Source organism: Salvelinus namaycush, chromosome 31, assembly GCF_016432855.1.
Source record: "Salvelinus namaycush isolate Seneca chromosome 31, SaNama_1.0, whole genome shotgun sequence".
Classification (NCBI taxonomy): domain Eukaryota; kingdom Metazoa; phylum Chordata; class Actinopteri; order Salmoniformes; family Salmonidae; genus Salvelinus; species Salvelinus namaycush.
This window is the reverse complement of record NC_052337.1, coordinates 36,051,029-36,073,685: the sequence shown is the minus strand read 5'-3', so window position 1 is coordinate 36,073,685 and position 22,657 is coordinate 36,051,029. Positions and strand designations below refer to the sequence as shown.

Genomic DNA, 22,657 nt, shown 5'->3' with positions numbered 1-22,657 from the left:
TCAGCTGTTATAGGATGATCCATAGCTGGTGTGCGTTGGTGAAGCCTCAGAGCCATTTGACATCTGACCTGTTTTCATCTCCTCCTGACCGGCTGTGATTCGACTAGACTCCTGCAGGCCCAGGCCTGTAGTCTCAATGGGCAACAGCATGGACGCTCCTGTGGCCAGCAGGCAAAGGATGCAGTATACAGACAGTGTGAGGTACACAGACTTCTTGAGCAGCACCTGTATGGGCCAAAATAGCTGGATGTTAGCAGTGCTGGGGAGCCAGAGGGCCGGGAGTCCTCTGAGGGGGCAGGGTGTCTTAGATTCGAATGAAGTAAAACAAGGTCATGATTACCTGTGACACAAAGGGAGTTAGAAGGGCACCCCCCCTGGCCATCCCACTGCAGGTCCCGATGCCCAGAGCTCTGGTGGCTGTAGGATATACCTTCAGAAAAAATAATTGATACAAAAAGTCCTCAACAGCAGAAGCTGTGGTTTTGGATGTCAAGTACCTACTGATGGAGAAAAAAATGCTTACCTCGGGTGTGTAGACATAAGCAACTTGGAATCCCCCAGTGATGAATGCTCTGGCAATGAAGATGAAGACTGTCAGAGCTACCCTGTAGACCAAGTGTATGAGACATCAGCAGAGCATGAACACAGCTGTCACCCCCACACAGCGTTAAGAGAATGGGTGAAGCCAAATCAGTGACTAACTGGGCCAGTTCAAATTGAAGGCCCTTGATTACCAAGGTTCTCCGATCTTGGACCTGGTCAAGGTGAAGAGTGCACTTACCTTCCAACACAAGCGTACAGGGGCAGAATGCACACAGAGAACATCAGGAAACACATTGCCATGCTTTTCTTCCTGCCAATCCGATCGATCACAAACAATGTCAAAAAAAGACCTGCAGAGACAGGATTAAAAAAAAACTGACATACAGAATGTCCCACTCAGCACATCAACAAAACACAAGATTCAGTTCCGTTAAATTACTGCTGAACAGTATCTATGGTACATAAATGCCTTAAATGTCATTCACCTGGAAATTCAGCTAAGGTGGTCCAGAGTAGGTCTTTGTAGTCATCTAACGTCAAGTATTTGCATTCCAGGTTGCACTTTGGCTCAGTCTTTGCACCTTTGGTGATGACTGGAGGTACATATTTTTTAAGTCAAAGGTTCTAAAAGAGCAACTAGAAGGGCAGGCTTGCAGGACTGTTTACCATGTTTGATCGTTAGGGCGGGGCAGGAGTTTCTCCTTAAGACTATCAAAAAGGGAAGTTTCGACCTTTCAGAGTAACATGCAGACCAGCTGTCACTCACCACCACACGCGTCTCCTGCCTGGAATAGCTCAGTGGTCAGGAGGACCAGGCCATAGTAGGAGAAGGCATTGGCAAACCTGAGACAGAAACCATACAAACACAGATCACACAAAGGGCCCAACTCTGGGTTTCTGAGGTTCTCTGAACTGGGAGGACGGGGTGCACTGGTTGAGCTAATGAGATGCCTGTATAATGAGAGCAAAATCGACCTACCATATAAACCACAGGAGAAGAGTGGTTCTGCGATATTGAGGAGTTAAGAGATCTCGGATCCTACCACGCTCCTCCTGCTTTACAAATATATAAAAAGCACACCCAAGCGATTGTCGTGAATACACAAAAAGTTGTCAGCTAAGATGGTCTCAGATAAACATATACCACATGAATGCACACACCACACCAATTATACGGTTTCACCTGTTTATTGGCAATAAGCTTCCCAAGAGGCATGGTCTTCCCATTGTCAGCAGCGATGAGTCTTAACGTTTTCATAGCATTTTCCATGTTTCCCGAAAGCACATCAAAGCGGGGGCTCTCAGGCAGCCACTGTATCAGACACAGACACATGCATATGAAACACTTCATCCACTACCTATGTGTTCAGTATCACCCACCTTTGTGCTGCATGTCAACCATCGTCTCAGAACCATAGATACTGCAGGTCTCAGTTCATTCGTAATACTTACAAAACAGAAGGTAACAAAGACCACCAGGGGTGCAGTAGACAGGCCAAGCAGCCACCGCCAGCCCATGGTAGGCATGATCCAGATGGCCAGAAGGACCTCAAACACAGCGCCTATGGCCCAGAATATCTGATGGCCGCCAAGACAAGAGGATTAAGCACTGTAGGATGGAACACTACTCCAGAAATGGTTTATTTTCTTATGAGATAAAACTAATGCTAGAAAAAATATGATTAAATGCCAGTGGACAGAAAGTACCTCAATCAGCATAACGCAGGTGGCCCTTGACTTCCTTGGGAGGAACTCAGAGTACAACGTCACCCTGAAAGAAAATGTCCATTAATGAATCTAAAAATGACTTTTCTACCTGATGCAGAGCACAACTATAAGGAATTCAAATAAGCACGGCATACAACATTAACTTCTACAGGTAATAGGGTAGCCCGGTATTGGTCAGAAAATCAAACAGTTACCTTGGCTATAAAATAGAAGGTTCCACAGCATCAGTTACATTCAGTACAAAATAAACTACTATCAGTCAGCATTTTATTAACAAAAGGCAGTATTTTCTGGTCCTGAATCACTGAGTCTGGAACCAGTTCTATCAATCAGACTCAGGGCTAAAAATACACTTGTTTTGTTCCTGGTTGGAGCGTTATTGTTGCTCTGCCATCTTCACAGGTCTAACTGTCCCAAGAGAGAATGTCAGTGTGCTACAATAACAGTGTTCTGTTAATTCAGCCTGATCAGCTCCACTGCAGATAAACCACATTTAGGAAAGGTTCAACTCGCATTGAGAGACTAACGCAGTCATTTCAAAGACATCAGTCATTTCAACAGTACTTTACAGTGCATCTCCATGATACGGTTAAAGTGGCATTTAGGGTGAATTTACAATGATCATCTTTCATGTACGACTGTCATCATCTTGGAAATCTGAACAGTGACGTTGTTGTACAACAAAGTCTGATGTGTTCTATTCCACTGCATTGCAACAGAGTGTGGCACTGAGGAAGCCAGGTCAGGTGTGCTGTATGTGCCTTATGGAGTACATCACTCACGACTGTGGGGCTCCTCCGATGCCAAAGCCCACCAGGCCGCGCAGCACCATGACCCAGCCATACGCCGGGGAAAAGGCACTGAGGAAGCCGTAGTATAGGACCCACATCATACACATCGTCAGGCCCTGTTCACCACACAAATACACAGTGTACAAAACATTAGGAACACCTTCCTAATACTGACCTTTTGCCCTCAGAACAGCCTCAATTCCTGGGGCATGGACTCTACAAGGTGTCGAAAGCGTTCCACAGGGATGCTGGCCCATGTTGACTCCAATGCTTCTCACAGTTGTGTCAAGTTGGCTGGATGTCCTTTGGGTGGTGGACCATTCTTGATACCCACGGGAAACTGTTGAGCGTGAAAAACCCAGCAGTGTTGCAGTCCTTGACCCAAACTTGTGCGCCAGGCACCTACTACCATACCCTGTTCAAAGGCACTTAAAATATTTTGTTTTGCCCATTCACCCTCTGAATGGCACACCTATGCAATCCATATCTTCTTCTTCTTCGGAGTTTAATGGCGGTTGGCATCTAATATGTTGCATTACTGCCCCCAACTGGACTGTAAGTATAGATGGAAGGGAGGAGTCAGGTTAAATAGGGATTTTTAAGTCTTGAAACAATTGAGACATGGCTTGTGAGTGTGGGGTTAGTTTGAAGGATGTTATTTTATTTTGTATTACGAAGTATAATGGATTTATTTTATGGTCCAGTTGGGGGCAGTAATGCAACATATTGGATGCCAACCGCCATTAAACTCCGAAGAAGAAGATATGGATTGCATAGGTGTGCCATTCAGAGGGTGAATGGGCAAGGCAAAAGATTTTAAGTGCCTTTGAACAGGGTATGGTAATAGGTGCCTGGCGCACAAGTTTGGGTCAAGGACTGCAACACTGCTGGGTTTTTCACGCTCAACAGGGGCGGCAGGTAGCCTAGTTGTTAGAGTGTTGGACTAGTAACTGAAAGGTTGCAAGATCGAATCCCCGAGCTGACAAGGTAAAAAAATCTGTTGTTCTGCCCCTGAACAAGGCAGTTAACCCACTGTTCCTAGGCCGTCATTGTAAATAAGAATTTGTTCTTAACTGACTTGCCTAGTTAAATACAAGTGAAGTGTATTTAACAGGTGACATCAATACTGGATCATAGCTTTCACCTGGTCAGTCTATGTTTTTTTTTTTATGTTTTTTTTTCACCTTTAATTAACCAGGTAGGCTAGTTGAGAACAAGTTCTCATTTGCAACTGCGACCTGGCCAAGATAAAGCATAGCAGTGTGAACAGACAACAACACAGAGTTACACATGGAGTAAACAATAAACAAGTCAATAACATAGTAGAAAAAAAAAGAAAAAAAGAGAATCTATATACAATGTGTGCAAAAGGCATGAGGAGGTAGGCAATAAATAGGCCATAGGAGCGAATAATTACAATTTAGCAGATTAACACTGGAGTGATAAATCATCAGATGATAATGTGCAAGTAGAGATACTGGTGTGCAAAAGAGCAGAAAAGTAAATAAATAAAAACAGTACGGGTATAAATAAAAACAGTATCTTTCATGGAAAGTGTTATGCTGGTGAATGAGGACCCAAAAGCGACGTAATAGTAACAGAGTCTTTATTCCAGTAATAAACAAATAATGATTCTCCTGGATATTATCAATGGTCAATCCAAAACAGGAACTGAAATCCTCTCGTCAAATAGAGAGGAACGACTGGAGACGCGACCACAGACTGCAGGTCGCTTCAGGAAGGCACTGGCCGTAGCTGACATAGACACCTGCTCACACGCAGCATCTGAAGAAGGCAAAGAACACGACAGGGCGGAACAAGGACACAGGAACAGCAAACATCAAACAAGAATCCGACAAGGACAGAAGCGGAAAACAGAGGGAGAAATAGGGACTCTAATCAGAGGGCAAAATAGGGGACAGGTGTGAAAGAGTAAATGAGGTCGTTAGGAGAATGAGAAACAGCTGGGAGCAGGAACGGAACGATAGAGAGAGAGAAAGAGGGAAAGAACCTAATAAGACCAGCAGAGGGAAGCACAGGGACAAGACATGATGAAAGACAAAACATGACAGTACCCCCCCACTCACCGAGCGCCTCCTGGCGCACTCGAGGAGGAACCCTGGCGGCAACGAAGGAAATCATCAATCAACGAACGGTCCAGCACGTCCCGAGATGGAACCCAACTCCTCTCCTCAGGACCGTAACCCTCCCAATCCACTAAGTACTGGTGACCACGTCCCCGAGAACGCATGTCCATGATCTTTCGTACCTTGTAAATAGGAGCGCCCTCGACAAGGACGGGGGGGGGGGGGGAAGACGAACGGGGGCGCGAAGAAAAGGCTTGACACAAGAGACATGGAAGACAGGGTGGACGCGACGAAGATGTCGCGGAAGAAGCAGTCGCACAGCGACAGGATTGACGACCTGAGAGACACGGAACGGACCAATGAACCGCGGAGTCAACTTGCGAGAAGCTGTCGTAAGGGGAAGGTTACGAGTGGAAAGCCACACTCTCTGACCGCGACAATACCTAGGACTCCTAATCCTACGTCTATTGGCGGCTCTCACAGTCTGCGCCCTGTAACGGCAAAGTGCAGACCTGACCCTCCTCCAGGTGCGCTCACAACGTTGGACAAAAGCCTGAGCGGAGGGAACGCTGGACTCGGCGAGCTGGGACGAGAACAGAGGAGGCTGGTACCCAAGACTACTCTGAAACGGAGATAGCCCGGTAGCAGACGAAGGAAGCGAGTTGTGAGCGTACTCAGCCCAGGGGAGCTGTTCTGCCCAAGACGCAGGGTTTCGAAACGAAAGGCTGCGTAATATGCGACCAATCGACTGATTGGCCCTTTCTGCTTGACCGTTAGACTGGGGATGAAACCCGGAAGAGAGACTGACAGAAGCACCAATCAAACGACAGAACTCCCTCCAAAACTGTGACGTGAATTGCGGACCTCTGTCTGAAACGGCGTCTAACGGGAGGCCATGAATTCTGAACACATTCTCAATGATGATTTGTGCCGTCTCCTTAGCGGAAGGAAGCTTAGCGAGGGGAATGAAATGTGCCGCCTTAGAGAACCTATCGATAACCGTAAGAATCACAGTCTTCCCCGCAGACGAAGGCAGACCGGTAATAAAGTCTAAGGCGATGTGAGACCATGGTCGAGAAGGAATGGGAAGCGGTCTGAGACGACCGGCAGGAGGAGAGTTACCTGACTTAGTCTGCGCGCAGTCCGAACAAGCAGCCACGAAACGGCGCGTGTCCCGCTCCTGAGTAGGCCACCAAAACCGCTGGCGAATAGAAGCAAGCGTACCCCGAACGCCGGGATGGCCAGCTAACTTGGCAGAGTGAGCCCACTGAAGAACAGCCAGACGAGTAGAGACAGGAACGAACAGAAGGTTACTAGGACAAGCGCGCGGCGACGCAGTGTGAGTGAGTGCTTGCTTTACCTGTCTCTCAATTCCCCAGACAGTCAACCCGACAACACGCCCTTCAGGGAGAATCCCCTCGGGGTCGGTAGAAGCCACAGAAGAACTAAAGAGACGGGATAAGGCATCAGGCTTGGTGTTCTTATTTCCCGGACGATAGGAAATCACGAACTCGAAACGAGCGAAAAACAACGCCCAACGAGCCTGACGTGCATTAAGTCGTTTGGCAGAACCCGGTATTCAAAATGCCCTAACGGAGTATTAAACGCCGTTTTCCACTCGTCCCCCTCTCTGATGCGTACGAGATGGTAAGCGTTACGAAGGTCCAACTTAGTAAAGAACCTGGCTCCCTGCAAAATCTCGAAGGCCGACGACATAAGGGGAAGCGGATAACGATTCTTAACCGTTATGTCATTCAGCCCTCGATAATCCACGCAGGGGCGCAGAGTACCGTCCTTCTTCTTAACAAAGAAAAATCCCGCTCCGGCGGGAGAGGAAGAAGGCACCACGGTACCGGCGTTGAGAGAAACAGACAGATAATCCTCGAGAGCCTTACGTTCGGGAGCCGACAGAGAGTATAGTCTACCCCGAGGGGGAGTGGTCCCCGGAAGGAGATCAATACAACAATCATACGACCGGTGAGGAGGAAGGGAGCTGGCTCTGGACCGACTGAAGACCGTGCGCAGATCATGATATTCCTCCGGCACTCCTGTCAAATCACCAGGTTCCTCCTGAGTAGAGGGGACAGAAGACACAGGAGGGATAGCAGACATTAAACACTTCACATGACAAGAAACGTTCCAGGATAGGATAGAATTACTAGACCAATCAATAGAAGGATTATGACATACTAGCCAGGGATGACCCAAAACAACAGGTGTAAAAGGTGAACGAAAAATCAAAAAGGAAATGGTCTCACTGTGGTTACCAGATACTGTGAGGGTTAAAGGTAGTGTCTCACATCTGATACTGGGGAGAAGACTACCATCTAAGGCGAACATGGGCGTGGGCTTCCCTAACTGTCTGAGAGGAATGTCATGTTTCCGAGCCCATGCTTCGTCCATAAAACAACCCTCAGCCCCAGAGTCTATCAAGGCACTGCAGGAAGCAGCTGAACCGGTCCAGCGTAGATGGACCGACAAGGTAGTACAGGATCTTGATGGAGCGACAGGAGTAGTAGCGCTCACCAGTAGCCCTCCGCTTACTGATGAGCTCTGGCTTTTACTGGACATGACATGACAAAATGTCCCGCAGAACCGCAATAGAGGCAAAGGCGGTTGGTGATTCTCCGTTCCCTCTCCTTAGTCGAGATGCGAATACCTCCCAGCTGCATGGGCTCAGTCTCTGAGCCGGTGGGAGGAGATGGTTGAGATGCGGAGAGGGGAAACACCGTTAACGCGAGCTCTCTTCCACGAGCTCGGTGACGAAGATCTACCCGTCGTTCTATGCGGATGGCGAGTGCAATCAAAGAGTCCACGCTGGAAGGAACCTCCCGGGAGAGAATCTCATCCTTAACCTCAGCGTGAAGTCCCTCCAGAAAACGAGCGAGCAACGCCGGCTCGTTCCAGTCACTGGAGGCAGCAAGAGTGCGAAACTCTATAGAGTAATCCGTTATGGATCGATCACCTTGACATAGGGAAGCCAGGGCCCTGGAAGCCTCCTTCCCAAAAACTGAACGATCAAAAACCCGTATCATCTCCTCTTTAAAGTTCTGATAATCGTTAGAACACTCAGCCCTTGCCTCCCAGATAGCTGTGCCCCACTCCCGAGCCCGACCAGTAAGGAGTGATATGACGTAAGCGATCCGAGCTCTCTCTCTTGAGTACGTGTTGGGCTGGAGAGAGAACACAATATCACACTGGGTGAGAAAGGAGCGACACTCAGTGGGCTGCCCAGAGTAACATGGTGGGTTATTAACCCTAGGTTCCGGAGACTCGGAAGACCAGGAAGTAGCTGGTGGCACGAGATGAAGACTCTGAAACTGTCCAGAGAGATCGGAAACCTGAGCGGCCAGGGTCTCAACGGCATGACGAGCAGCAAACAATTCCTGCTCGTGTCTGCCGAGCATTGCTCCCTGGAACTCGACGGCAGTGTTGAGAGAATCCATAGTCGCTGGGTCCATCTTGGTCGGATTCTTCTGTTATGCTGGTGAATGAGGACCCAAAAGCGACGTAATAGTAACAGAGTCTTTATTCCAGTAATAAACAAATAATGATTCTCCTGGATATTATCAATGGTCAATCCAAAACAGGAACTGAAATCCTCTCGTCAAATAGAGAGGAACGACTGGAGACGCGACCACAGACTGCAGGTCGCTTCAGGAAGGCACTGGCCGTAGCTGACATAGACACCTGCTCACACGCAGCATCTGAAGAAGGCAAAGAACACGACAGGGCGGAACAAGGACACAGGAACAGCAAACATCAAACAAGAATCCGACAAGGACAGAAGCGGAAAACAGAGGGAGAAATAGGGACTCTAATCAGAGGGCAAAATAGGGGACAGGTGTGAAAGAGTAAATGAGGTCGTTAGGAGAATGAGAAACAGCTGGGAGCAGGAACGGAACGATAGAGAGAGAGAAAGAGGGAAAGAACCTAATAAGACCAGCAGAGGGAAGCACAGGGACAAGACATGATGAAAGACAAAACATGACAGAAAGAGCAGGTGTTCCTAATGTTTTGTACACTCAGTGTATTTCACCATCACATGACCAAATCATAGCCGTAAGATCTCAACCTTTTATACATGTTAAACAATTGCAGACTGAAACTTACTACTTTTCTGCCGTACTTGTCAGATATATTTCCCCATAGAGTCGAGCTGAACATCATCCCAATGAACACCACCTGAGAGAGAAGAAGTGACCTGATGACATCACTGGAACGTTGACACCCAATGAATGATTACTACAAATACTATCCTATTAAAATGTTGGCTGTATGCCTTCAGCATTTCCTCTCTAGCTGGTGGCTACCCTCACAAGCCTTAATGAAGCCTATATGATTAGGTCTAAAGTGATGATGACTACATGGCGTAATCAAACCAATGCGATAAAGCTTATGAGAGAATAACCCCAGTCTAGATGCCTAAGAGATAATGTTTAGGTGACAGAATGAGACTGACCGATGTTAGCATAGCCACCTTCCAACTGGGCAGCATCCACTCACAGTGCAACTGAGGGGATATGATGCTCAGGATCATCATCTCCATGGCGTCCGCCATCTACAGTAAACACAACATGAGAGTCAGTAAGAGCAGCTCATGATTAGAAAGGGTTGTTGTTCCACAAATTGAAAAGATTTAAGGTCATGTCGGTCATAGGAATCAATCCCACTCTCTCACCCATGACAGTCCAGTAAGGATAGAAAGCTTCCACTGAAACTTTCCAAAGCCAATGGCCTCCACTGCATCCTCCACTGTAAAGGTATCTGACAGGGCAGAAAGAAAGACGTGGTCAAGTTACAATAAAATCCCAAAACAACATATTACATGTTCTATCGTTCACAAACTTTCCCATACATGAGGCTTTTTCTACATCAGACCAGGAATAACTTCATTAATATTATGAACCATGATCAGAAATGGTTACTAAATCAATGTAACAATTGGACAAGCGCTAACATGATATTAGGTGCTGAATGATGATGTCAGAAGAGTATTCTAGTTGAGAGAGATTGATTGGTTGTTTAACTGGCATAGACGTTTGTGTACAATTAGTGTTAATTGGATGAAAAGTTGGGTAACATTCAAGATAACAATGCCACATGTTTTAAAATGTATAGGTGTTCTCGTATCAATAAGTAATGGTAAACTGAGAAATAGTGTTGATGAATTGAGTGGACAGTGGTTTAGTCAAACTCACGCTTTGGGAGACTTTGTATGGTTCAGTATTTAGTTTGAATAGCATATTTTCATAAATCCATTGGTTCAAGAGCATCGGGTAATTCTAAACAACAAATGAGCAGTCAATAGATGTGGACGAAACAAAATATAAATCAGTATGTAAAACCTTCAGTGGGGTCCTGTCCTGTCCTGCGCTCCCCAAGGTCCACAGTCTGCATCCCCGTGGTGTAGACCTCATAGTCTCCACACTGATCCTCCTCATCGTGACGCAGACTGTCTCCTGCTGTACCTCGAAACGTCACCACACTGAAACCAAACAATAGACATCTTAAACAATACAGAGAAAGTAATAGATCTAGAGAATGACAACATCCTGATGTGACTTCCTGAACGCCATTGGTTTATTTCATACTGAATCTACTGTATTGTCCATGATGACTATTCAATAGGCTACTCAAACTACTGCAAATTGAGAAAAGATGTGACTAAACTGAATAAAAAGAAGAAGAAACACTACTATGAAACAAATAAAGACTGAAAGTAAAAAGATTTGGGGCACCTTAAATGAAATGTTGGGCAAAAAGGTAAACTCAGCTCCATCATTCATTGAATTAGATGGCTCATTCATCACAAAACCCACTGATATTGGCAATTACTTTGATAATTATTTTCATTGGCAAGATTAGCAAACTTAGGCATGACATGCCAGCAACAAACACTGACACTACACATCCAAGTATATCTGACCAAATTATGAAAGACAAGCATTGTAATTTTGAATTCTGTAAAGTGAGTGTGGAAGAAGTGACAAGCCACCGGGGTCTGACAACTTCGATAGAAAATTACTGAGGATAATAGAGGACGACATTGCCACTCCTATTTGCCATATCTTCAATCTAAGCCTACTAGAACGTTTGTGCCCTCAGGCCTGGACGGAAGAAAAAGTAGTTACGCTACACAAGAATAGTAAAGCCAACTTTACTGGCTCAAATAGCCGATCAATCAGCCTGTTACCAACCCTTAGTAAACTTTTGGAAATAATTGTGTTTGACCAGATACAATGCTATTTTACTGTAAACAAATTGACAACATACTCTCAGCATGCTTATAGGGAAGGACATTCAACAAGCACGACACTTACACAAATTACCAGTGGTGGAAAAAGTACCCAATCTTCATACTTGAGTAAAAATAAAGATTCCTTTTAAAAAAATGACTCAAGTAAAAGTGAAAGTCACCCAGTAAAATACTACTTGAGTAAAAGTCTAAAAGTATTGGGTTTTAAATGTACTTAAGTATCAAAGTAAAAGTATAAATAATTTAAAATGTCTTACCAGACAACATGATTTTCTTGTTTTTTAAATTTACGGATAGCCAGGGGCACAGCTCAACACACAGACATAATTTACAAATGAAGCATTTGTGTTTAGTGCGTCCACCAGATGTTCTCTTGATAAGTGTGTGAATTAGACCATTTTACCGTCCTGCTAAACATTCAAAATGTAACAAGTGCTTTGAGTGTCATCGAAAATGTAAAAAGTACATTATTTTCTTTAGGAATGTAGTTGAGTAAAAGTAAGTTGTCAAAAATATAAATGGTAAAGTAAAGTACAGATACCCCAAAAAACTACTTAAAAGTACTCAAAAGTATTTTTACTTAAGTACTTTACACCACTGTAAATGACTGATCATTGGCTGAGAGAAATTGATGATAAAAAGATTGTGGGAGCTGTTTTGTTAGACTTTAGAGCAGCTTTTGACATTATTGATCATAGTCTGCTGCTGGAAAAACATATGTGTTATGGCTATACACCCCTGCTATAACAGAACACAGAGGGTGTTCTTTAATGGAAGCCTCTCCAACATAATCCAGGTAGAATTAGGAATTCCCCAGGGCAGCTGTCTAGGCCCATTACTTTTTTCAATCTTCACTAATGACATGCCACTGGCTTTGAGTAAAGCCAGTGTGTCTATGTATGCGAATGACTCAACACTATACACGTCAGCTACTACAGTGAGTGAAATCACTGCAAGACTTAACAAAGAGCTGCAGTTAGTTTCAGAATGGGTGGCAAGGAATAAGTTAGTCCTAAATATTTCAAAAACTAAAAGCATTGTATTTGGGACAAATCATTCACTAAACCCTAATCCTCAACTAAATCTTGTAATAAATAATGTGGAAATTGAGCAAGCTGAGGTGACTAAACTGCTTGGAGAAACTCTGGATTGTAAACTGTCATGGTCAAAACATGTTGATACAACAGTAGCTAAGATGGGGAGAAGTATGTCCATAATAAAGCGCTGCTCTGCCTTTTTAACAACACTATCAACAAGGCAGGTCCTACAGGTTATAGTTTGTTCGCACCAGTTGTGTGGTCAGGTACCACAGAGGGACCTCTGAAAATTACAATTGGCTCAGAACAGGGCAGCACGGCTGGCACTTAAATGTACATGGAGCGCTAACATTAATAATATGCATGTAATTCTCTCATGGCTCAAAGTGGAGGAGAGATTGACTTTATCATTACTTGTTTTTGTAAGAAGTGTTGACATGCTGAATGCACCTAGGTGTCTGTTTAAACTACTAGCACACAGCTCAGACACCCATGCATACCCCACAAGACATGACACCAGAGGTCTCTTCGCAATTCCCAAGTCAAGAACAGACTATGGGAGGCGCACAGTACTACGTAAAACCATGGCTACATGGAACTCTATTCCACATCAGGTAACTGCAGTAGAATCAGAAGCAGCTAATGGGGATCCTTAATAAATACAAATATAAATGACAACAACAGCAACAGGAATCAATCTACTGATAACATGGCAAGCCCAGAGTACCTGGGTCATTCCAGCAATTGGGTGCCTTTTGAGTAGTGTAACTTGGTAAAAAAAATACATTTGATTTCACCTCATTTTAACATTCTGTCATAAAGAGCACATGTTCAACTAAATAGAAAAACATGTTTTCCCATCTCAAGAGGTAAGTGCCTATTAAGTGCCAAATAAAGTAACAGGGTTGACTGTAACAGGTTGAATATTTCATCTTACAACAGCCATAAATCCCCATGTGACAAGACGTTTATTGTGTGCAACACGGAGGCGCAATTGAAAGTAAGCTTCACAATTTAAAAAAAAAACATTTCAACATTTCTAGCCTATCTATGGGTAACACAGTTGACATGTTATCTTCGACCCACTCACTTTTCCACCACAAAATACCAGAACATGGCCAAAAACAGTAGAACCAGCTCACCTGCTTTTACACTATGGTTTGATTAAAATAGATATTCAAATGTATTCTTTTTTTTAATATATTTTTTTAAAGGACTAGTTTCACCACATTAAAACAAGAGTTCAAGTAAAAGGGTTGACCTTAAAATGTGGGACAGCTGTACATGAATCACTAATGAATCACACATGAAATAAATAATTATTTAGAAATTACTTTGTCAAACCAACTTAATAAATAGGGCTTTACAATGGTGGTGAAAACTTGGGAGACATTTTGGGTTTAAGTGGGTTAAATCTTAACGCAGAATTTGGGGAAGTTAGCTGTCACGCCTTGATCTGCTTCACCTGTACTTGTCCTTGCCCTTGTCTGCACCGCCCTCCAGGTGTCACACATCTTCACCACTTATCCCATGGTATTTATACCTGTGTTTTCTGTCTGTCTGTGCCTGTTTGTCTTGTTTGTTCAAGCCTACCAGTGCTTTGTGTCTCAGCGCCTGCTTTTTCCCAGTCTCGCTTTTCTCACCCTCCTGGTTTTTACCCCCGCCTGTCCTGACTCCAAATACAGATATGCATCTGTTGGTTACAGATACCTTTTTAAAAAATGGGCCTCACAATGGGCCCTTAGGAACTCGTCGTAGTATGTTTGTGCATTCCAATTGCCAATCGATAAAATGCAATTGTGTTTGTTGTCCATAATTTATGCCTGCCCATACCATAACCCCACTGCCACCATTGGGCACGCTGTTCACAATGTTGACATCAGCAAACCACTTGCCCACACAACGCCATACACATGGTCTGCGGTTGTGAGGCCGGTTGGACGTACTGCTAAATTCTCTAAAACGACGTTGGTAAATGGTAAAGAATTAACAAATCTCTCGCAACAGCTCTGGTGGACATTCCTGCAGTCAGCATGCCAATTGCACGCTCCCTCAAAACTTGAGACACCTGTGGCATTGTGATGTGTGACAAAAGTGCACATTTTAGAGTGGCCTTTTATTGTCCCCAGCACAAGGTGCACCTTTGTAATGATCATGCTCTTTAATACGCTTCTTGATATGGCTGTCAGGTGGATAGATTATCTTGGCAAATGATAAATGCTCACTAAAAGGGATGGAAACAAATTTGTGCACAACATTTTAGAGAAATAAGCCTTTTGTTTATATGGAACATTTCTGGGATCTTTTATTTCAGATCATGAAACATGGGACCAGCACTTTACATGTTGCGTTTACGTTTTTGTCGTGTATAACAGGATTTTAAAATTCAATATTGGTGCACAATTTCTACTTACAATATAAAAGGGCACTCATTTCATGGAATGACCCAGCTATGCAAAGTATCCAGTTTTCTTCCCCCTACAGGTATTATCTAACGGAACACTAGGTCAGTCACCTTGCACTTCAACTTATCGTTAAGTGTGATTCCATCAATATAAAACTCCAGTAAGCTAGAATTTATGAGATTTAGATATTTACTGTACCTGATTTCAGGATCCCTCCATTGCTGGTAACTTATGTTGGATGTTTTCCCCCAGTTGCTCATGTCGATAAGGCTGAAGGACAGGGACTGAGAGCACCTGGTTTTAGGTGTTGTTGAGTTGGTTAAACCTGCTGGGGCATCTTCTATCTCAAATTACAGTCAGTCATCCAATAGGAATTAATCCCTCAGGGAAGGGAGAGGGAGGAGTTACATCTACTGTAAACAACATTTTGAGAGAGGAAGGAAGAAGAATGTAAAAGACAATGAACTTTAAACCATTGGCCTCATACTGCCTAATTGTACCATTGTCACTACTATGTATTATGTATACATAAGGGTTATACAACCACTTTTACAAATGGTACTTGGGATATATACACAGTATGGATATGAAAATAACCACTTTGTCGCAATACTCCAGACGGACAGTAGACGGTGCTCTTGCATCACACTAGTGCCTACCAAAGTGCACTATTGACATTCAAGTGAACCAGCTGAAAAACCTCAAGGTCAAAGGTCAATTAGGGGGCACTTATATTTGTCCAGTTTCACACAACTGTGTAACCTGTACAAGTGTGAGGTGCAATTTTTTTTGCATATCCCACTTCCCCTGAGACACCATCAGAGCGGGGTCACGGCCATCAGAGGGGTATAGCGGTCTGTCAGATTCATCTCAGGATTGAAGTCTTTAGTAACAATAGCAAATGGCATCTGTAAATATTTACGGTTAGACAAATCCATAGTAGACACAGGAGTCTATTGTCAGGTTAAAGCAGGTGAATATGCTGAGGCTTTAATACCTTTACGTTAACAATCTTTAGTTAAATGTTTTTAGTATTTCTGAAATAACATGTAAAAGTCCTCTATATTACAATCTAAAAAAATTGTAAGGCATGGCATCAAGAGTCATTTTGGAGCATTTACTCAGAGCATAGTAAATAAATACAAATGAACCAAAATAAATACACAGAAAATGCAGCGATAATGCCTACCTAGCAGTACTATAGTACTACAAACATAGCCTATCAAGCTACAGTACCACAGTCAAATCCCGTAAAATAAAAAGTATTGTTTGCACAAGCTAGTAAATCAGTAAGACTTTTCCTCCACAAGGAATAGCCCAGATAACAGATCAGTTTCCCCGACAACGTCTACATATCTTCACAGAAACAAACATTGACTCGGGCTCTTGTAGAAATAAAGTGGCATTGCATTTTACCGCCGAAGATCCACACACACAAAAACACTTCATCCTCATCACTCTAAAAAGCTGACAGACGCAATCAAACATGCCCAAGCTTGTTGATTTTGGCTGCTTCGTACGTGCATTGGTGTTTAAACAGGAATCAGAAAAAAAAAGAAAAAAAAAACAGACATAAAAGGGGAAAGACATTCTGTCAGGTGTAGAAAAGTTCATGATTCTCATACAGTTGGTGCGGGGACTTTCAGGTTCAACAGTAATGATCTTCCCATAGACTGTCCTGGTGTATTTCAGTGTTTAATATACTGTATATCAGTGTTTCACAGTCAAAGTCAGAGCTGGGCGATGGCCTGGCCCCTGGCCTCTGTGGTTGTGATGTACTGGGAGGGGACAGCTGGTGCTGTGTCCAGGGTAGTGTATAGCCCGGCCACCTGTCGGTCCACCAGGGGCTGTCCAGTGCTGGGGCCAGTCAGCTCACAGTCAGAGTGGTTAAAGGTACCCAGAGACTCCAGGCTGAAGCCCTCCTCCCTCATCTCCTCCCATAGGCTCCCTGAAAGACAGAAACAAACACATTATCACCATAGTTTAAAACAGACAGTTATGGTGAAGACTATCTGTTTTGATAAACGTGATCAACAAATATGGCATTTGATTTTAAACATACGGTAACATCCCTCCTATCCTCATCAGAACCCACCGGCAAACTCCATGATACTGGAGTCCAGAGCGTCCACCTCGGCTGTGACGTCTGGGTGGAGGCTGTACAAGCTGTGGCTAGAGGGGTGTCTGTAGGGCTGCAGCTGGTGGAAGGGGCTGTGGGAGTAGTCTGGGACAGCATGGAGGGAAGGGGTCTGGGCGTCTACAGGGGAGCTGGGTTCTCCTAGGAGGGTGTGATTCTGGTCCTGGAGGTGGAAGGGGAGGGAGGACTGCAGATGTCCAGACAGCGGGGGACCACAGGGCCTGGACGGGACACATGTCCTCCTGGGATCACAGGGCTTTCTCCGGCAGCTGTCTGGTCGGTCTGTGATCAGCCTATCCAGCTCATCTGAGAGTCAATAGAAGAGCATTAGCTATAAACACTCATCAAGCAACATTATATAATGAATCATAATGTTGCAATTATTGTCATGTTTCCACTCCCATCCTCCCCTGCCAGGTCTCACCTGGGTTGGCCATGCTGTGGCGGATGGCAGTCAGGTCCTTGCGTTTCCACTTCTGCATCTCCTCCTCCATCTTGTTGATCTTGGCTGGGTTGAGGGCCCACAGACAGCCCTTACGAGAGGTAGAGGAGGAGCCTCCCTGCTTGTTCTCCTCCTTCTCAAAGCACTTGTTCAGAGACAGGTTGTGTCTCACAGAGTTCTTCCAGCCGTCAGGCGCCGTCTGTAGGGTGGAGAACCATACATCAGTAAAACACATTATACTGATCATATACAATGTTGCTGATGTTCCCAAACTTCCACGAGCCCTGACAATCTCAGGTGTGTAAAGCAGTATCTCCCTGCTCCTCACCTTGAAGTATGGGAAGTGCTCCTTCATGAAGCCGTAGATCTCACTGACAGGAAGGCTGCCTGTCCGGCTGTTCTTCAAGGCCATAGCAATCAGGCAGCTGGCAAAAACCGTCAAATATCATGCATTTTCATTTTTGCTCAGTTCCCATTGTTCTGACCACTAGTCTGCTTTACACACTGTGTTAAAACTGCACCGATTAAATGTCAATGGAAAAAGGAGGGGTCAGTGTGTTAGTGTATCCTACCTGTAGGAGTAGATAGGTTTAGGGAAGGCCTTGAGTTGTTGTAGCAGATCCTGGTTGCTGTGGGGGTTGGTGATGCTCGTGACTGCTGCTTGCTGATCATACAGGTTCTGGTTATGGTAGGAGGTGCTGTTGTACAGGCTGCTGGGGGAACACTGGGAAAAAGCAAAACAAGAGACATATTAGGCTGTCTTTGAATCTATTACAAGTGCTAGAAATACTCTGCATCTCTCTGACATACAGTCTTACGTTCATAAGAGTTCAGAAGCACTTCTGAAACAGTCAGTGGATGTGTTACCTGTTGCACAGCCTGAGCTGGGCTGTAGGCCTGCTGGGGGGAGTGGAAGTAGTGGGCTGGGGAGGACTGGTATTCTGAGGCAGGCACAGCACTTCCTGGCAATCCTGCCATCTGAAAGACAAAGACACACAGTAGGAGGGGAAGAACAGTGTTGATTTAAAAAATACCTACAATAATAAGACCACAAAAAATACTTACATTTCCATTTTGATTGTTGAGGTAGTTCATTCCAATATAAGTGTTTTGCATGTTGCTATGTGGAGGGGTCGTGGTATTATGTCCTGGTGCTGTACTCATGTTGCTTTGCTGGTCTGAAAAAAATAGTTTATGTTTCAGGACAGGTGTGTATACGTGTTTTTTGGCTTGTTTGTGTGTGTGTGTGTGTGTGTGTGTGTGTGTGTGTGTGTGTGTGTGTGTGTGTGTGTGTGTGTGTGTGTGTGTGTGTGTGTGTGTGTGTGTGTGTGTGTGTGTGTCTGTATTGTGTCTCACCTGTGTGTAGTTCCAGTATGCTGCTCTGGGGTCCTGCGTTGTTGAAGGCCAGTCTGCCTGTGGCCATCTGCTGCAGCCTGGGTACATCCACAGTGGTTAGCCAGGACAGAGACTGCAGGTCCCCCAGCTCCTCACTCTGCTGGAGCGGCTCAGTGGTCAGTAGCCTGACAGACACACACAATGAGCTGGTTACATCTACTGTAAGGGAGCTACGGGATAAACATATTCCTTATAATGTATATTGCCACTGCCCTCAGCTTATCGAGACAAGAGGTCACTGAAACTTTTGCTAACGTGCTATTCTTCTTCTTGTAAAATACACTGAACAAAACTATAAACTAAACATGCAACAATTTGAAAGATTTGACCGAGTTACAGTTCATTTAAGGAAATCAGTCATTTCAAATAAATTCATTAAACCCTAATCTATGGATTTCACATGACTGGGAATACAGATATGGATCTGTTGGTCACAGATACCTTAAAAAAAAGGTAGGGGCGTGGATCAGAAAACCAGTCAGTATTTGATGTGACCACCATCTGCCTCATGCAGCACGACACATCTCCTTCACATAGAGTTGATCAGGCTGTTGACTGTGGCCTTTGGAATGTTGTCCCACCCCTCTTCAATGGCTGTGCGAAGTTGCTGGATATTGGCGGGAACTGGACACGCTGTCGTACACATTGATCCAGAGCATCCCAAACATGCTCAATGGGTGACATGCCTGGTGAGTATGCAGGCCATGGAAGAACTGGGACATTTTTCAAGCTTCCAGGAATTGTTTAAAGATCATGGCGCCAAGCATATGAAGTGATGGCGTCGGATGAATGGCACAACAATGGGCCTCAGAATCTCGTTACGGTATCTCTCTTCGTTATGCCTGCCCATAAAATAACCCCACCGCCATCATGGGGCACTCTGTTCACAACGTTGATACCAGTAAACCGCTCGCCCACACAATGCAATACACGTGGTCTGCGGTTGTGAGGCTGGCTGGACGTACTGCCAAATTCTCTAAAATGACGGAGGCGAATTATGGTAGAGAAATTAACATTAAATTCTCTGGGAACAGCTCTGGTGGACATTCCTGCAGTCAGCATGCCAATTGCATGCTCCTTAAAAAGTTGAGACATCTGTGTCATATGACAAAACTGCACATTTTAGAGTGGCCTTTTATTGCCCCCAGCAAAAGGTGCACCTGTGTAATGATCATGCTGTTTAATCAGCTTCTTGATAGGCCACACCTGTCAGGTGGATGGATTATCTTGGCAAAGGAGAAATGCTCACTAACAGGAATAAGCTTTTTGTGCATATGGAACATTTCTGGGATATTTTATTTCACCTTATGAAACATGGGACCAACACTTCACATGTTGTGTTTATATTTTAGTTCAGTATAATTTGTGTAACCTAATTTGCATAAAGGACATAATGAGCATGTTACTTTCCAGTTCCAGACACTGAAAAACAAGGTGATGTAACATCTGGTGACCACTGATCCTAATGCTCCATTGGCTGAATCACAATACACAGGGGCACACCCACGGTATTGAAAATGTGGAGTAGGGTCGGGTACACTGTGTGCACATTGTCTGCAACAGTTGGTCTGGCCATTGAATAATGATTAGTTATTGTGTCCCAAACGACAGTCCCCAGCCCAGTGGCACGTGGCTCTATTGTTTCCAGAGGGCTGTTCCCGGATTGTCTCAACCCACTCCACCCCCATCCCCATGATGACCAAAGCCTGCATTCATCTGGTTGAGTGACAGCTAATTGACAAGCGAGTTAAAGGAGAGCCATCTGCCTCTCTGTCACCACCAGACCCTCTGCACTACAACCAACCACTCTCTAGTGAAGGGGACTCCCTGAGGGGAGCAATAGCCTGGAAGGCAGGCTTAATGCTGTTGACTCTTCTAAACAGACATTACAATAACATGCATGTTGCATACAAAATGACATCAGTCTGGCATTACAGCCCCACCCACACATTGCTATCAGTAGGTAGACTTATTTTTAGTCACATGATAAAAACAACGTGTTGGTTGGAGACCCTGTGTGGGCCGTTTCATACCAACAAGCCAAAAAGGGAATGGTTAATAACTATAAGTAATATAATGTGAAAGCCCGGTCTACAAACAGGCCATTGAAGTTTGATTGTGGTTAATTTGACAGTCAGGGTTTGGTCAATGTGTTGAATTAACTCAATTGAAAGTAGGCTAATGATAAAAGAGATGATCTGGGTTTCAATCAATGGGCCATAGGCTATGAGTTAAGAAACTAGGTAATAAGCATAAGAAATTAGACTACAGTGAGAACATTACAATAAAGTTACATTCATGTGGGCACAGAATATCCAGCATGATAAAAGTGACTGTAGTTCATTCAATGACAATTTGACTGCAAACAATCTCCAAACTTGATTGCTTGAAAAGTCACTAAACATAAAATCAGAAAAAACACCAACCTTTTTGAGGGAAACATCCATGTAACTGTGCCACAAATAATACTGCTCAATTTAGCTTAGCACAAAATAATGATTCCTTCTGAGGTAAAACTCCCTTTACTCAACAACAATGTCGCTAGGTGAACTCCAAACAAACACAATGTGAAGGCTAGAGACAAGCAGGTCCAGTGCACTGAACAATAACCTAGTTGAAGTGAGCTCTGAATGACCAGGAAAAAAGCTGTTCTTTACTTGAACTTGTAAAGGAGTGTTCGATGTGTCCACCCCCTTCGATTACCAGTACAAATTAGAAAGGCAGTGAAGCAAGTCCTCCCCCCAGGGGTAACTACAAGCAGTGTCCATTTGTTTTCTATTTTTGAGGCCAGCCCTCCAAAGTCCCCACCACCAGACACCCAGGGATATATCTCCCCCTCTCCTCCATTGCCCCAAACAGCAGGACTGAAAACAGAGCTGATGTATTCATTGTAATGTTTTTTGTGTGCATATTTTCACACACACGCGCACACACGGGGGTGATAGAGTGAAAGAGAGAGAGAGAGAGACGGGGCTCTTAGCAAACCATAACGTTAACATAAACCAAAAGGTTTGCCTGCCAAGCTTTTCAGAGTTAACTAGTTCAGACAAGTGACAGCCTGATGATGTGATTAGCTGTCTATACCTGAAATCATGTGATGAGGTGTGATGATTAACGTTAACGTTAATTCCAGAATTTCTGAGAATCGCTGTCATTCTGGGGGTGGTATCATCTCCTGAAAGATAAATAGCCACAGTTACTGTATCTAGCTAACGTTAGCTAACGTTAGTTCAAAGATTTTCATTGTTCTATTTGTGGTTAGTTGATAAACATGGCATACTTACAGCTAGCTAGCTAACCACAGAGACACAGCTAGCTTTACATTTAGCTATCCCGCGTAGTTACCTGAACCATACCTGACTGTCTAGTTAGCTAGATAAGTTAACGTTGCAAGCTAGCTCCCAACGCTACAACAATACTAGTACGGGACATGTATTTAACGTTACGTCACTGTGCTAGCTAGATATCAGAGATAGCTAGCTACGTTACATGAAACGTAAACAACTGTGTAAACAACACCTTCCTAACCTGTTCTGAACGAATCCAAAGGTGTTCTTTTCAACTTTAAGTTTGAGTCCATTCATTCACCTTTCAAACCGTTTTTAAAACTCCCTCTTCTGTCACCGACTGTCCAGTGTCGACTCCTCTCTGTCGAGGAGCTGTTCATCAGCACCACTGGTGTGGTTCGAATTTCGACCCCGCTCGCTTGCCCGCGCGGTTTGGGCTGCGGCGGGAAGGTGGTCGATGAGGCGCGGAGAGGAGGGGCAGTAGCGTCTGTTTTCAGGCTCAATAACAGCAGTGAAATAAACACCAGTGGAAGCAGCAAACAACAT

The 22,657-nt window shown here is 44.4% G+C and overlaps 2 protein-coding genes across 2 annotated transcripts; both read right to left on the bottom strand.

The window, feature by feature from the left end:
• Positions 1–10,061, bottom strand: LOC120025579 (synaptic vesicle 2-related protein-like). The gene is made up of 15 exons (XM_038970135.1): positions 10,031–10,061; positions 9,831–9,916; positions 9,612–9,710; positions 9,263–9,334; positions 3,054–3,178; positions 2,251–2,314; positions 1,996–2,121; positions 1,727–1,855; positions 1,523–1,596; positions 1,310–1,386; positions 1,029–1,136; positions 782–893; positions 524–605; positions 341–430; positions 1–225 (listed from the first exon to the last, which is right to left on the bottom strand). The coding sequence occupies exons 1-15, from the start codon at positions 10,059–10,061 to the stop codon at positions 1–3; spliced, it is 1,500 nt and encodes a 499-aa protein (XP_038826063.1).
• Positions 10,062–16,580: 6,519 nt separating this feature from the next.
• On the bottom strand, positions 16,581–22,657 carry LOC120025578 (forkhead box protein N4-like). The gene is made up of 9 exons (XM_038970134.1): positions 22,449–22,657; positions 18,786–18,949; positions 18,495–18,607; positions 18,297–18,407; positions 18,002–18,153; positions 17,758–17,854; positions 17,412–17,628; positions 16,946–17,293; positions 16,581–16,798 (listed from the first exon to the last, which is right to left on the bottom strand). The coding sequence occupies exons 1-9, from the start codon at positions 22,655–22,657 to the stop codon at positions 16,581–16,583; spliced, it is 1,629 nt and encodes a 542-aa protein (XP_038826062.1).